The 15,965-nt window shown below is 44.2% G+C and overlaps 1 protein-coding gene across 3 annotated transcripts in view; it reads left to right on the top strand.

Annotated features, from left to right (window-relative positions):
- The window catches only part of LRP4 (LDL receptor related protein 4), an 83,085-nt gene that overhangs the window by 50,752 nt on the left and 16,368 nt on the right, over nucleotides 1-15,965 (top strand). For 2 of the 3 annotated variants that reach the window (XM_077784176.1, XM_077784177.1), the window contains exons 3-19: nucleotides 788-904; nucleotides 2,491-2,604; nucleotides 3,040-3,156; nucleotides 5,564-5,692; nucleotides 6,035-6,154; nucleotides 6,285-6,410; nucleotides 8,658-8,783; nucleotides 9,230-9,364; nucleotides 9,528-9,653; nucleotides 10,688-10,918; nucleotides 11,164-11,320; nucleotides 11,672-11,889; nucleotides 12,745-12,921; nucleotides 13,478-13,603; nucleotides 14,300-14,508; nucleotides 15,119-15,200; nucleotides 15,805-15,910. In XM_077784176.1, coding sequence (XP_077640302.1) covers nucleotides 788-904; nucleotides 2,491-2,604; nucleotides 3,040-3,156; nucleotides 5,564-5,692; nucleotides 6,035-6,154; nucleotides 6,285-6,410; nucleotides 8,658-8,783; nucleotides 9,230-9,364; nucleotides 9,528-9,653; nucleotides 10,688-10,918; nucleotides 11,164-11,320; nucleotides 11,672-11,889; nucleotides 12,745-12,921; nucleotides 13,478-13,603; nucleotides 14,300-14,508; nucleotides 15,119-15,200; nucleotides 15,805-15,910 — 2,416 coding nt within the window. The remainder of the gene's footprint in view (nucleotides 1-787; nucleotides 905-2,490; nucleotides 2,605-3,039; nucleotides 3,157-5,563; nucleotides 5,693-6,034; nucleotides 6,155-6,284; nucleotides 6,411-8,657; nucleotides 8,784-9,229; nucleotides 9,365-9,527; nucleotides 9,654-10,687; nucleotides 10,919-11,163; nucleotides 11,321-11,671; nucleotides 11,890-12,744; nucleotides 12,922-13,477; nucleotides 13,604-14,299; nucleotides 14,509-15,118; nucleotides 15,201-15,804; nucleotides 15,911-15,965) is intronic. The other variant, XM_021533348.3, reaches the window with a different exon arrangement.

Genomic DNA, 15,965 nt, shown 5'->3' with positions numbered 1-15,965 from the left:
CAGCACTTAAAAGCATGAACCTCTCAGAGTTGAGTGTTCCTCTCATCTATGGGGGAAAGAACAGGAATGATGTTCCCCCTTGAATTCCAGCTTTGTGGCTCCAGGCTTTTTCAGAAAATGTGGATTTATGGTTCTGCTCCATTGCAGACTCCTGTGTAGGCAGGCATCATCTCATGTCTGTCCCCTTCTTCCATCCTTTCTGGATGGAAACTTCGAGCAAGCTTTGGACTCTGTTGTCCATGCCTGAGGTACAGAAAATTATCCCCAGCATTGGATTCCTGCTTCTCAGCTTCTCCTTGCAGATTTTTTAGGCAAAAACCCTGACAGAGTCCCCATGCTGAAACACACTGTAGCATGTTACTTCATAAAGTCAAAATGTTGCTTCTGATAGTTCTCACTCTAAGGAGCTTGCTGTGTAACAGAAACAGGATGGACTGCCCTGGGAAGCATGCAGGAAAGATGTTGATAGTTTAACTTTGTTTGTTATAAAACAAGTGCAGTTATGGGAGGACAGCAGGCTCAGGGATGAAAGAGAAAAAAGGAACTCAATGGGGGAATTGCGACAACTACTTTTTTATGGAAAGGTCAGTGTTTCTCTGGGGAAGAGAGACTGCCAAGCTATAGACCTACCCTGACCCTCCCTCTAAGGAACAGCTCTTCCTGATGACTTGAAATTTTGTCTTTTGTTTCTAAGAGATTTAGCTCTGCTCCCTCAGGAGGGAAGGAACTTTATTTTCCAGGAAGGAAGCTGGCTGCAGCTCCATGAGGTGTTTCTTTGCTCTTTCAGTGCTACCCACATGCTCCCCCTTGGACTTCCACTGTGACAATGGAAAATGTATCCGGCGGTCGTGGGTCTGCGATGGAGACAATGACTGTGAGGACGACTCTGATGAGCAGGACTGCCGTAAGTCACCTGTCTGAGGGAACAGGGTGGGTGCAGTGCCTGCCTGCTGTGACTGGGGAAAGTTGACCCTTTTTATTACAGGAATGTAAGAGTCTATCCACTGAATGGGACTGTTGGCTTGTAATAAGCTACATTCTGCCTGTGATAGGGGTGTGTTGTGTACCTGTAAACCCTGCTGCCTTGGCACCTGGCTTGCTGTTCGGCTGCCTGTCTTGGGGGAGGGAATGCTTCTCCATCCAGCTGTAGAACCGTTTATGCCCTGCAGCCTTGCTAGTTAATGTCCCATGAAGCACTTCCCTGAGCTGGGCTCTTCATGCCCTCCCCTGTTAGTGGAAACACCTAACCCCTGCCAAATCCTACTGAACTGCCTGTCTGGCTGACTTCCTGTGGCCTCAGGTTCCACTGTCTGACTTTTCTGCCATGCTGGCCTGTCACCAGCATCCTGTCCCTTCAAACAGGGCTCTTTGAGAGGGAGGTGCTCTAGGGATACTGCCTACAGAGTTGTGTGCATGGTGCTCCAGAGTGACTCTCTTGGAGGAACCCTATCTAAGAAATATAGAAAAAAAGCTCTTGACTGTAAAGTATTCTATGTCCACTGCACGCATGGAAGTTAGTTCACCTTATGATCAGTATAACCCTGATCTTTGCCTGCCTTTTTGGGCAAAGAACTAGGAAGCAAAGTTCAGGGGTTAACATCCTGTGTGATGGTCTGGAATGCAGGACTAAGCTCAGTTTTCCAGTCCATTCCATTCAAATATATTCATGAATTAAAAGATATGTACGTCTGGATCTCTTTGGTTTTCTGTTTTACATAAAAGGTTGAATGCCCTCTTATCTATGATAACCGTGGAGAAGGGTGTGATCAAAAGATTTGGAGTGAAAGGAGAAAGACATGGTTCTGTGCATGAGAGATTCCTGGGGGTTTATTCAGGCTAGCAGTAACCATAAGAGGGTTTCTGTTGGACTGAAATCCTCAGGTGCTAAATTTGTAGTCCCTTTCCTTTCCTTGTCTGCAGACAAGCTTCCTTAGGAGACTGGTGAGAAGAGTGGAATGAGGCTGCAAATGCTGAGGTATTCACAAGAGGAAGTTCAAGTTTTCTCTCTCCCTCTTCAGTGAACATGTTCTTTGCTTTGATGACAGCTTTGACATGGTTGTGAAAAGAAGGTGGAAATACCACACTGCTAGCAATTATCTGTTAGATAATGATAGAGACTATTAACTAATTTTAAAAAAGGCCTGGATTACTTTTTTCTGAGCAGGGTTATCTTGAGTCTGGCTTGGGACAGTGCTAGAATACATACCAGCATAGGATGAGTGGCTTCATCTTTCTGTTCCAGCTACTTCCTTCAACCTAAACCTCAAGTTTTAGAGCCTCCTGTACTGTTGGTGTGTGAATAGAGTGGAAAAGAGACACTCAAGAAATCTCCCAGTGGCTCTCCTGGTATTTGTTAGGAGAATCAGCTCTCCAGCATCATTGTGTCCTTGGAGGATATGTTGCTTGACTTGTAACATGTCACACATTTAGCGTTCTGCAAGCTAAATCTTCTTGCATTGCCTTTACCTTATCCCATTTGTGTCCTTGCAGCTCCAAGGGAGTGTGAGGAAGATGAGTTCTCATGTCAGAATGGATACTGCATTCGCAGCCTGTGGCACTGTGATGGTGACAATGACTGTGGGGACAACAGTGACGAGCAGTGTGGTGAGTAATGTAAATTCTGCCCTCACAGTACTTTAAAATTAGTTGTCCAGCCTGTGCATTTCTAGGATTCCCTGGACACAACTAAGGCTCCCAGCTGGCTTTTCTGAGATGAACTTGTGGGATATTCCATTCCAAGGGCTGGCTGCTTAGGATCTTGGGCTATGTGGCTTACTTGCCAGACAAAAAAAATCATTTGAGACCTTTAGTTCCTTGACATGGCATTGTGAAGTCCCCTTGGATTCCTGTTGAACCCAGCACTCTGTGTCAGTTCAGTAAACAATTATGGTTTTGCTCAGGCCCTGCCTGACATGGGTATGTGTAGTTTAATGAGCCCTCTTGTTTGAGGGTGTCCTACGAGCTTCAGGAGGATGGTGTGATGTTTTCCTGGGTCCTCTGAGAAAAGCCAAGGCTTTGTTTGCATTGCTGTCTCTGCAGATATGAGAAAGTGCTCAGAGAAGGAGTTCCGTTGCAGTGATGGCAGCTGCATAGCTGAGCACTGGTTCTGTGATGGGGACACAGACTGCAAGGATGGCTCAGATGAAGAGAATTGCCGTAAGTGCTTTCCTTTGTAACCATAGGAAATAGCCCTTTGGACCTGCTCTTGCCTTTGGTTTTGGCATGTTTTCTGCAGCAGAGATTAAAAGCAAGTTAGTTCTGCCTGTACTGGCAGCTATGCTACCTTCTGCTGCCTGCCCCAGAGGGCACAAAAGAATGGTGTCTCTCTTGTGTTACCTCACAGGCATACTTCATCTCTGCCTTGCTGCTTCTCTTTCTTCCCATAGCTGTGACCTTGAGTCAGAGCAGTAGGTTTATGTTTTACTGAATATAGCTCTCTATAAAACTGGAGGAGATGAAAGACAGCTGAAAGATGAGAATATTGGTCCCTTCTTTTTCCTCTTGTCTGATTCCAGACTGAAATTTTGAAAGAGCAATTTTCTGCTTATTGAAACCACCTTCAGGTACTGCACACTGAAGACACCTTTACCTGCCCAGTCTCTTTTCACTTAAATGCTTTTTGCAGGATGTTGCCCAACAAGTGACCGATGCTGAAGGAAGGGGGTGGTGTTGTAGTGTTGGGGCATGAGAACCCACAACAGTTGTTTCCTTCTTCACTTTCACAGGCTTGTAGCAAGTGGGACTGGAGTTTGTGTCCCTTTCTAGCCCACACTGCCTATTTCCTGAGTCTGTGAGCACTGTCCATGTCTCTGGAACTTGCAGTGGTCCCTTCCCCCTCCCCGCTCTCAAAGGCATTTTGTAGAATTTGTTCTAGATAGCAGGAAACTTCAAAAGGCTCTGGGAGGGTGATGAGGGCTGCCAGCTCCTGAAGGGCAGGGGGAGTAGATGCATGGGGGAGTTGTCTTTTATCTTTCTAGATAATGAGACTTGGCAGAAAGCCAGGGGCTGCAAATATTTCTAAGCCAGGAAAGGACTCTAAGAGGAAGCCAGCCTCTCTCCCTCTCCTTTCGCTCTCTGCCTTTCTCATTCCCTTGCCTGTCACTTCACTGGAGGCCATGAATTGACCCTCAGGAAAAGAAGAGAGATGTTCCAACGTTTCCTCTTGTGAGAGTGGAGGGGCACCCAGAAGTGGTGTCCCTGTTTCTCTGAGCTGAAATGCTATTTCAGTCCTAGCTGGCAATTGTCTCTATAAGACATTTTAAGTAACTTACTAAGAGGTTCAGTTTGGCTACCTCCTGTTCTTTTATCTTCATCCATGTGGTTGTCATCTTTCTTATCTACAATCATGTTTGTTATTTGTCTGGGACAAGGTGGGATTACACTCTTCTTTTTTGTCTGGGTTTTTTTATTTTATTTTTGTTTCTTTTGAGGATGTGTGTGTTATAATTGAATCACATAGCATGATAATTTAAGTCACTGATTTAATTTTCTCAGGGAAGCTGAAACACTCAGGCTCCTTTGGTGAGGGACACATTAACACACATTTTCATATCCAGCCACTGACACTCACTGAATTAAAGCTCTTAGGTCATGCCTTCAGGCTGTGCCCATTTCTTCAAGTTGGAGAGGCAGATCTAGTTCACTTCCTAGACTACTCTTTCTTTTTAGTCTTTCTTTTCCTTTTTGTTTAATAAATTTATATTCAGAACTCTGCAGTTAGGAGACTTGTATATCTGAAATGTACAGTGCATTCTCCAGATAGTATGAGAAGAGGTGTCAGGTTCTGTTGTGTGGGACTCAAAATATTTTTTAAACCTTCTCACTTAGTGTACTGTTGAACAGAGAGCAGTAGTCAAATCCTTGACCATTGGTTTGTTTGGCTTTGCCCAGGGTCATCTCTCTGGCAGTGCTCTTTATGAATAGGCATGGTTGTTTTGGCCAGAGCTTGAGAGGAAAGGGAGGGGGAAATCTCAAAGGTCAGGTGCTGGCCTGGACAGCCTACTGCTTGCTTGCTTCCTTTGGTCTTCAAGTGCTTGTTTTTTTTAAATTTTAAAGGAATCATTCCCTAGTTTAACCTTGCATTCTGACATGCTGCAGTCCTTAATGTGGAGCTATCCCTAAGGTTTCTTTATTTTTCTGTTTTTCTTTTTTTTTTTCAGATTTATTAAACAATTTAAACACTTATTTGGTACTAAGACATAGTGTTTTGAGCATAAGATGGAGGGTGACACTCTTGGATCCTTTCTTAGGTTTTCCCATCAATTCTTCATTTATATCTTTTCGCTTCTCTACAATTTAACAACTCTTGAAAAGTTACATCTTTATGGCCTAATATCCTATATAATGGGTTTTTTTAATTGTATTTACTGGATCATCTGCGAGAGTGTCTTTATATACGAGTTTAACCTGCTTTTCAGTGAAGCAAAACCAGCATTCCTCTCTGTAATACAAATCATGCAAAGTAGCAATGAATACTTGCTAATCCATTATGGGACTAAGAAGGTTGCCTCTCAACTAGACTGTGCCTTGTCATCTCATGTTTTTTCTTTAATTCCCTTGTTAGCATCAGATGTTCCAGCTGCCACCTGCAGCTTGGAGGAGTTCCAGTGTGCATATGGACGCTGCATCTTGGACATCTACCACTGTGATGGTGATGATGACTGTGGGGACTGGTCTGATGAATCTGACTGCTGTAAGTTAGTGCAGCGTGACGTCCTTGTCCAAGAATCAGGGTTGCAAACCTAAATGCATTTTGCGTTGACCGGAGAAGGGGTTACAGCATAGATGGCAATCTAATTGTTCACACATAAGCTGGGTCCTTCATTATTAGGGGTTTTGTTTAACTCTGGAAAGTGAGAATACTGATGAAAACTGTGTACTCTGCACTTCTGCTTACAAGAATTACTACAGTTTCCAGAAGAAATGTACTCAGGACCAAGTTCTGTAATAATGGGGGTAAAAGTGGTACTGAGGAGCTTTGGGGATTGTTACATTGATCTGAGTTTCCTCTTTCTGTGTATTATCATCTCTGCAGCATCTCACCAGCCTTGTCGCTCTGGAGAGTTCATGTGCAACAGTGGCTTGTGCATTAATGCTGGCTGGAGGTGTGATGGTGACTTCGACTGTGATGACCAGTCAGATGAGAGGAACTGCAGTGAGTGCAGGGAACTGGTGGAAACATTCCATTTCTGTGGATGCAAAAGAGTGTTTGGGACAATTAGCTTTGGAATTTGGTTTCTTCTGATCCTTCTTGCTCATCTGATGTTCATTTTTTGGGCCCTCAGCTACGTCTATGTGCACAGCTGACCAGTTCCGCTGCAAGTCGGGACGCTGTGTCCGTCTGTCCTGGCGTTGTGATGGGGAAGATGACTGCTCTGACAACAGTGATGAGGAGAACTGTGAGAACACAGGTTTGACCTGCTACCTTGCTGCTTAATAGCTATTTAAATTTCCATCCTATTAGTAGGATGTAAAGTAGTAAGTAATAAAGTCTCTTTGGTATTGCTTCAGGGACTTTAGCCCAGAGTTTCTGTCCTTCCCAGAGAATGGAATCTGTAGGCTGTCTTATATACTTGCCAACTTGTGTGCTTAAGCTATCTTAGGTGAAGGTGTTTTCTGGTCAAGCATCGACCTGTCTTGTCCTTACACTGTGCATTACCACAGAGCTCTGGGACAATTCCATTCAGACTTGGAAACATCAATAATGTACGAAGTTACTACCTTTGTCACATGGGCTATACTAACTTGTGCCTTCTAGGAGTTTTGGATAGCTTTCCTGTTGCATTGTGAAGTTGCTGAACAATTCCAGCAGACAGTGGAATCAAGAAGGACATTTAGTGGAAGAGAATAACAAAACCTTTGTTTTAGAGGATCAAGAGTGTCAGCTTCCCCCTTAGATATTTGCTTAGGAGCTACTAGTATTAATTTCACATATTGCTATTCTTTTGTATGATAGTGGTTATGGGGAGCAGGAGGGTTTCAACACACCCTAGTGTTATGGTAGGATTCAAGGAATGTCTATAATCTTCTCTTTTCCTTAAATTCTTCAGGATGCCTATAGGTTTTGTTGAGGACTAGAGTGTGCTGGTCCATGAATTAATCCTAGTGAGTGGAGCCCACCTATGTGTACTGATACTTTTGCATCAGTGTATTCTGAACAGTGGTTTTGGGGGTGACAGAATGGATTTGTGAAACTGTACCTCTTGTTTTGGGGATGTTGAGGAGTGGAGAGTGGCTGTTCTATGAGGACAGCTGAACTCAGAGGACTTAGAGAGGCACACTTTGTAGTCATTTGAGAGCAGCTGCTCTCAGCTGGTCAGCTGTTGTGAGCATCAGTGTGGTGATCCTGGAAAAAACAATTGTACTTAAAGACAAGCTGGTAACCCTGTTTCCTCATCCTGATAACAAAGGTATTTAGAGGTACTGAAAGAAGCAAAGTCACACTTCCAGAGCCATTGAAATACACTATCTCCATATTAAACCAAACACAAGGTACAGTTACTGTAAGGTTAGTTGTGCAGTTCTACATTAGGCCTATGGTGACAGTGGAAGGTCTATGGTGAAAATTAAACTGTTTTTTCCAGGAAGTATGCTTGCTCATATTGTGTTGTCCTAGTGTCTGTAGCAAGAGTTAAAATCCTCTTGGCTTTAAAACAGTTATATTTTTATTGGCCATAGAGAAGATTCCTAAAATACTAGGCAATCAGCTGATGTAAGGATCCTTATGTTTGATATGACAAATGATGTCCAAGTTTCAGAATCCTTCATAATACAGTATTCCTGTGCTCTGAAAAGTGAATCTGCATCTGTTGTCTGGTTTTATGTTCTCACTTGGTGTGTCTGTAGTTCTTAACTGTGCTTGTTAATCTCACAACTACCCTTTTCCACACTGTTTACAGGTAGTCTGCCAATCTGATTGTTTCTCTGATGGTAACTGTATTGTCCTATTATCTTTGTAAGATTATCAGAGGGTGATGATTTAGGGACCGCTAGTCAAGTTAGCTCAAGAAGTAAAAGAAGTAAGAGGCAACAGGACAGTGCAATTATTGCTGCAGAAACAATCAGATTTTCAAAGTCCCTACAAACAGTATTACTTTGTTTACAAGATTTTTGTGCAGTCTCCTTGCCAACAGCAGAAGTTGAAGTGTATAGGTCATGTGAAATCCTGTTGCCTGAGCTCAGATTTCAGGGATGCAAGTAAATCTCATTCCAAGTCCATCAAAGGGCTAGACAAGATGTTCCTTCCTAGGCAGGCTTAAGATCCATAGCTGTGCTGGTGTGACAGATCAGATTATTAAAGTGAGGAACCATCTCCTCCTTTGCACATGCTGAGTAGGGTTGTGGATTCTGGAACCAAAGGGAGCTAAGCCAGGACCTTCCAGTCATTCTAAGAAAAACTAGTCAGATGAACTTCACAGTAAAGCAACAGTGGACTCAGACTGGTGGAGAGTTTGCAGACCTCCAAATCAGCATAAAAGTATGCAGAGCAATAAGTACTGCTAGATGAGCTGAATTCAAAGGAAGAGGAAGTAATGTATTTGTGCTCATATGAAAAGTTTGTAACAAATCTTGGAAAATGTTCTGTATTCTTTTCTTCACCATGACTGTTGTTCCATCAGTAAGCTGTGATGTGCTACTTTTCCCTTCTTCTGTTTCAGGCACCCCTCAGTGTGCCTCAGACCAGTTCCTGTGTGGGAATGGGCGTTGTATTGGCCAGAGGAAGCTGTGCAATGGAGCAAATGATTGTGGAGATGGCAGTGATGAGAGCCCACATCAAAACTGTCGTAAGTCCTCCCAAGTTCAGTCTTAGACAGAAATGGAGGCCCATTAATGTGTAGGAGTCTATCTGGTGTTGCTGAAGGATTTGTCTAGGAAAGAAAGTCTGAGCTATGATAATGGGAGTGAGTTAAAGATTGAAGAAAAAAACCTTGTTGGTTTTGCTAATTAAAGACTGCACATGAGAAATGATGGGGAAAATATGATCTCAGATATCACCATTTGTCTACAGAGACACTGAATCCTAAAAACATACTATTCTGAGCTCTGTTGTCCTGTTCAGTTGTGGCCTGCAGAGGAGAGCTCTGGCTGCAAAGAGGAAGCTTCCAGCACAGCTTGTGTCCTCCCCGTCTTGTTAAGTCTGCTTTGAAGGGTGACTGCTGCCTAACAGCTGAAGGCAAGAGCAGCTGCCTTGTGTTTTCAGCTCAGTTATCTTCACATGTTTCTTCTGCAGGTCCACGAACAGGGGAGGAGAATTGCAATGTCAACAATGGTGGCTGTGCTCAGAAATGCCAGATGGTACGAGGGATGGTACAGTGCACTTGCCACACAGGTTACAGGCTCCTGGAAGATGGCCGATCATGCCAAGGTGGGTTTTTGGAGCAGTAACCTCCTCCCTGCTGCTTTGGTATGTTTGAAATTGATGGCTATGATAGAATGAAAATCAGAGTATGAAAGCAGATGCAATCTACAGTGAAGTTTTCAGGTTTGTTGATGATCTATCTAATGGTAACTTTCTCTGTAACATGCAGATGTGAATGAATGTGCTGAGGAAGGCTACTGCAGCCAAGGCTGTACCAACAGTGAAGGAGGCTTCCAGTGCTGGTGTGAGCAAGGCTACGAGCTGCGACCTGACAAACGTAGCTGCAAAGCTCTAGGTAAGGGGAGTTCAACCTAACAACAAAACTGGTGTGTGTCTGTTGGTCCAGTTCCCATAATTATGTCTTTAGTGCTTCACTGGCAGCATTGTGCTGTTCACCCAACAAACACGTGAAGGAAAGGAGGTACCTGGATTTGTGTTAGGTATGCCCATGCTGTTGATAAAAATGTTTGTGAAAATTTTGTGTGATTTTGACCATGGAGAGAGGTACTACACTGTTTCCTTTCCCTGCCAGGGAGACAGTGCTTGCCTTTTCTTCCTAGTCCTTTGTCATTCCTTGTGACTCAGAGCCTGGGACAAAATGAGCTTTCTGACTCTGTTCAGGAAGTGTCTTAGCATTTCCAATGAATGAGGCTGTATCACAACTCCATATGGTTTGACCCTTGATGCTGGTCACCAATCCTGAATGCTGTGAATGGCTGCTGTATGGAGATCTGCTGGTTTTTTTTAAAGATACCGATACACTTCTTTAACTTTATTCGTCCTCTAATGTAGGAGCTGAAGAATTAGAAATTTCACTTAAAGACTTTAGATTTCATTAGGAATTCCCCTAGTCATATACATAAAGGATGTTGATATTTTGGCAATAGTTTTTTGCAGTGGAAGTACCTGCTGAGTTTATATCTGACTGAGGCAGATTTCAACTGTGTCCTGTCTGTAGTAGAAGGTGTAGTAGAGCATGTGTGTTTGCATGGCTAAGAAACGTGTATAGAAAAAAGAAGCTCTAGTCCAGCTGCCAAGTGGCTATCTAGTGATATGGTTTCAGAGGCTGAAGTGAGGCAGGCTTAGGTAGGACCTGGAATGATTGCTTCTTGCTGAGTTAATGTTTGCCAGAAGGTTTAAAACTGCTCATCTTTGAGTTAGGATTGTGTATAGAGGATGTAAAAACAGCTCTCTGAAGTGTTTTGAGGGTTGATTTCTGTTTCCAGTACTGCAAAACTCTGTTCTGGGACTTGGTGCAGAGGGAATGGTAAGCAGAACCCAGTCAAATGCTGTCAAATACTCCAATGCTGTCTTCCTGTATATTCTTAGGGCCAGAGCCCGTGCTACTCTTTGCCAATCGAATTGATATCCGACAAGTGTTGCCTCATCGCTCTGAGTATACACTGCTCCTGAACAACCTGGAAAATGCCATTGCCCTTGATTTCCACCACAGCAAGGAGCTGGTGTTCTGGTCTGATGTCACGCTTGATCGCATCATGAGGGCCAATCTGAATGGTAGCAATGTGGAAGAGGTGGTTTCCACAGGGCTGGAGAGCCCAGGTGTGTCATCACAAGAAAGGCAATGGTATAGGGTGGGTGAGTGGAGGAAAGTGGGGACCCAGCATTCAGAACAAAGTGCATCTCCCTGAGGAAGGGTATGGGTTGGATGAAATGGGTGTTAGGTGAGTGTCACCCTGGAGTTAATCTTGGCTGGCAGGAGAAGAAACTGGGCCTCTTCAGAGGTGGATGGAGAAAGGGAACCATTTTTCTGTGCAGATCTGTGCTTAATTTTGTCTTGTACATAGGTGGACTTGCTATTGATTGGATCCATGACAAATTATACTGGACGGACTCTGGGACATCTCGAATTGAGGTAGCAAACTTGGATGGCACTCACAGAAAAGTGCTTTTGTGGCAGAACCTGGAGAAGCCCCGAGCAATTGCCCTACATCCTATGGAGGGGTGAGTGAAAATATGGGAAACCAGGGGGAAACCCCAGTGAGCCCTCCATGTACATGCTTTTTGTTGAACATGAAAACCCCATTCTTGGTCACAAAGGTTACCTTGGAGCTCAGGACTTGAATTGGTATTGACAGTTTGGGGAACCTGGCAATGCTGGGACCCTTCAGAGCCTTAATCCTGCTCTGGGCCCTTCAACTTTCAGCAGGTATTACTTTTCACTTCTCCCATGGCTGTGACCCAGGGTCACGCTCAAGGTCACAGGACTGATGTTGCTTTGCCCTGATAGGGAGTGATATTGGGTGCAGTATGTGGGCCACAAGTTTTCTAGCTGTCTCTCTCTCCCTCCTCCAGTACTATCTACTGGACTGACTGGGGCAACACTCCCCGCATTGAGTATTCCAACATGGATGGCTCTAATCGGCGCATCATTGCGGATACACACCTCTTCTGGCCCAACGGACTGACCATTGACTATGCAGGACATAGAATGTACTGGGTGGATGCCAAACATCATGTCATTGAGAGGGCTGACCTTGATGGACGCAATAGGAAGGCTGTTATTAGCCAAGGTAAGTAACTGCCTTTCTCCAGGGAGTGCTTTCTGCAATAAAGACCACAGAGTAGTACAGTGCTGATCTGAGTTTGAGACATTGGCTTCTGCATCTGTGCTTGTCTTCTGTTCTTTGACTGTGGAATTAATTCTGTCACTACCGAGGGATGGAGTTTGCTATCCAGTCATCATTGGCTGCATCAAAAGCAGGTTGAGGAGGTGAGTCTGCTCTTGTGAGACTCCACCTGGAATACTGCTTCCATCTCAGGGGCTCCAAACGTAAGAAGAACATGGAACTGTTGGAGGAAATCTAGAGGAGGGTCACAAAGTTGATAAGAGGGCTAGTGTTCAGCCTGGAGATGATAAGATGGTGTGAAGACCTCATTGCAACCTTCCAGTATCTGAAGGGAACCTACCAGGAGGCAGGAAAGGGACTCTTCATCAGGAACTGTAGTGTTAGAACAAAGAGTACTGGATACAGATTAAAAGAGGGGAAATTCAGGTTAGGTGTTAGGAAAACATTTTTTTACTGTGAGGATGGTGAAGTGGTGGAACAGGTTGCCCAGGGAGGTTGCGAATGCCCCAACCCTGTCACTGTTCAAAGCCAGGTTGGATAAAGCCTTGAGCAACCTGGTGGGACGTGTCCCTGCCTATGGTGGGGAGACTGGGACTAGAGGATCTTTAAAGTCCATTCCAGCCCCGTAACATTCTATCTATGATTATAGGACAGCAGAGAGGAATTGTCTGTTAAATTAGTGTGAAGTGTTGAGTGTGGTGAGGCCTAAGGGGCAGTTAAAAAAGCATTCCCTTGTCTCCCTGCTAGACTGAGTCATGTTAGACGTGATTGTATTCCTGTACTGGATGTCTGTTGCAGGGCTCCCACACCCATTTGCTATCACCGTGTTTGAGGACAGTCTGTACTGGACAGACTGGCACACCAAGAGCATCAACAGTGCCAACAAATTCACAGGCAAGAACCAGGAGATCATCCGCAACAAACTCCACTTCCCAATGGACATCCACACGCTGCATCCTCAGCGTCAGCCAGCAGGTAACTGCAGAGCAGGTAGAGACTGATTTAAGCCAGTAGAAACCTGGAGTCACCCACTCGCTGTGAAGCCGGGAGATGACATCCTGAGCCCAGCGTGTGGACACAGCCCCGCCTGTGCCCGGCGCTGTGGCAGAACTTTCTCCAGCGCCCTCGTGTTGAGGTTGCTCGGCCGGTACATGGGAGTTGGGTGTTACCGCAGCTCCCCCTGCTGACACCGGGGGAGGAGGCCTTTCAGTAGGAAATACTTGGGGCTCGTTTACACAAGAGATGTTTTGAGACGGGGAAAAATCATAAGTGGGCACTGTAATGACTGACACCTCCCTAGCTCCTCTTCAATTGCCATTATCTGCTCTCAAAATGCATTGAGTTAAATGTTGATTTTAAAATTGAGCCCTAGAAATGGAGTTAGTGCTTTAGTTTATATGTTTCCTTATTTTCAATTAACTTTTGGGTTAGGAAGTTATTTCCATGTGGTCTTGACACCTCAACTAGTGATTTTCCTCCTTTCTTTACTCTTTGCTTTATGTGTGGTTGCTCTTGTCTTTGGCTAATTGAGCAGGGAGAAACCGTTGTGGGGACAACAACGGAGGCTGCACTCACCTCTGCCTGCCGAGCAGCAAGGATTACACCTGTGCCTGCCCCACGGGCTTCCGCAAGACCAGCAGCCATGCCTGTGCCCAGAGTAAGTGAGGTGGGAACACGTGCTCAGATGTTCAGTGGGTGGCAGAGGGCTGGTAGTGGGACTAAGCATCAGCAGTAATTGCTTCCAAGGAAATGCAGCTGGATAAGACTGAGTTAGAAGTATTAAGGGTCCTGCCAGAGAATGCTTCACCTTTTTAATGCATTCCCTTGTGCATTCCCTCACTAGGCTTCATGGGTGGGGATGCAGACAAATTCCACTTTTGGTCCTTATTTCAGGGCTGCTATTAGGACCATGCTACCTGGCACAGCTGATTGTTTCCCTGAAATTCCCATAATATCTGTGTCAGTTATAAAGAAAAAATTCAGTCCTCGTTGCCACATTTCTCTTAGTTTGCAACTATGTGAAAGAATTTGACCATCTCCCAGATTCTCAAGAGCTATTTTAAAATAGCTATTTGATTTGGAGGGATGTCTATGCTATCCTTTGAGGAATGTGGTTGCCCTTGTTCCCTCAGCATAAGTTACACCCCAGGAGAGAGCTCACAACCACTCTGACCCCCCCTTGCCCATCCTCTCCCAGTGATATTTTGCTTCCAGTAAATAAAAAAGATCAAAGACTTGCCAGTGAGAGATTATGTAGGTGGTTAAGGTTGTGGATATAGCAGGGAATTGTCTGTCTATCACTGTATTGTTGAACTTAGAGAAATTAAAAGAAGACCTTTCGACCTTTGATCAGGTCTTGACAAGTTCCTGCTTTTTGCCCGAAGGATGGACATCCGTCGGATCAGCTTTGACACAGATGACCTGTCAGATGATGTCATCCCCCTTGCTGATGTTCGCAGTGCTGTGGCTCTAGATTGGGACTCAAAGGATGACTATGTCTACTGGACAGACGTTAGCACTGACTCAATCAGCCGAGCAAAATGGGATGGATCGAACCAGGAGGTACAGTGTTCACTGTGTGTGGAGGTCATCTGGCCAGGAGACTCTTTGAGCATCAGATCTGAAGCCACTGAGATACACTGGCTTTTTAAGGTGTTGCAGTTCATGGTGATCTTTTGTTCAATAGTTTGCCTACTTCTTGCAAACTAATGAGATCACTGGACACTTCATGGACAATTGGGGGTATGGAGAGCCTTGAATGGTGACATGAAGCATGGTGATTTTAGGGCTGTGATCAATTCCTTTGTTGTAGGCCTAGAATCTGAAAGGAAGAAGTATTAAATCCTCTGTTCTACATTTGGAATGAGAGTCATGCGCTTTGGGAATGTTTTTTGCACAAACTTGCTAGGCTGATGGTACTATATATGAGACAAACAGAGTTCAAAGTTTGGATTTGCAGTTTGAACAGACACAAAATAATATATGTTTCTCCAAATAAAAGCCTTATTTGAACTTCTAAGTCCTTAATGTTCTCTTTTGTATGGCATTGCTCTGCTCAGGGTTTTGCCTTTTGAAAGTTAGCCTTGTTTGTGAATGGGGTAGTGCATTGGACAACTCTTTCTGCCTAAGGTCTAATTTCACTAAGGATTTTTTTCTTTTTGTTTTCATTTAGGTTGTGGTGGACACCAGCCTGGAAAGTCCAGCTGGACTTGCAATTGACTGGGTCACCAACAAACTCTACTGGACTGATGCAGGTACTGGGATCCTCTGCTTTACATAGACTTTTGTCTTCCTTGTTAGTCATGAAAACAGAATATCCACTGGATAGTTCTGTCTGTTTCATTCCAAATTTGTATAATTTCTGTGTAGCAGAAAGATGGAGTTTCATGTCACGTGCTTCTAATTGAGTGTGATTTGAGGCACGACCCTTAGTTTAATTCTCTTTACAATATCCCCAGTACTAATTCTATAAAAATATTCATCACTGTTGTCTGGCTGCAGAGTTTGTGATTCATTTGTGTATCTTCCAATAGTGTATCTTAGGGTGCAGAAGGAGCAGGTTCCCTGCTGGAGAGTCATAGTTAAGAGAGATACAAGGAAGATTATTCTTTTCTAGCTGTTCTCTCATGGCATGGGGGTTTAGGTAAGGGGTGGATTGTATACACGACTCCACATCAGTGACAGCCACAGAGGTGACTTTAGAGGAAAGTGACACTTTAAACCAGATTTCTTACCTATGCTCCAGCTAAGAACACACATGGATAAAGGGGAAGAATGCATTGTTGTATGGAGGTTTTTTGCCTTACCTCTTGCAATTTCAGTTTAATCTCTTTTTATTTTCTCTCTTGACTTTTGTAGGAACAGATCGGATAGAGGTGTCCAATACAGATGGGACCATGAGAACTGTTCTAATATGGGAGAACCTAGACAGACCTAGAGATATTGTAGTGGACCCCATTGGAGGGTAAGAGAGTCTTTCTTCTTGGATGACATAACAATTCTTGTATGTCTAAAGACTT

The sequence above is a fragment of the Lonchura striata genome, chromosome 6 (genome assembly GCF_046129695.1).
Source record: "Lonchura striata isolate bLonStr1 chromosome 6, bLonStr1.mat, whole genome shotgun sequence".
Taxonomy (NCBI): Eukaryota; Metazoa; Chordata; class Aves; order Passeriformes; family Estrildidae; genus Lonchura; species Lonchura striata.
Note: the sequence above shows the minus strand (reverse complement) of the source record. Positions and strands in the feature narration are given on the sequence as shown.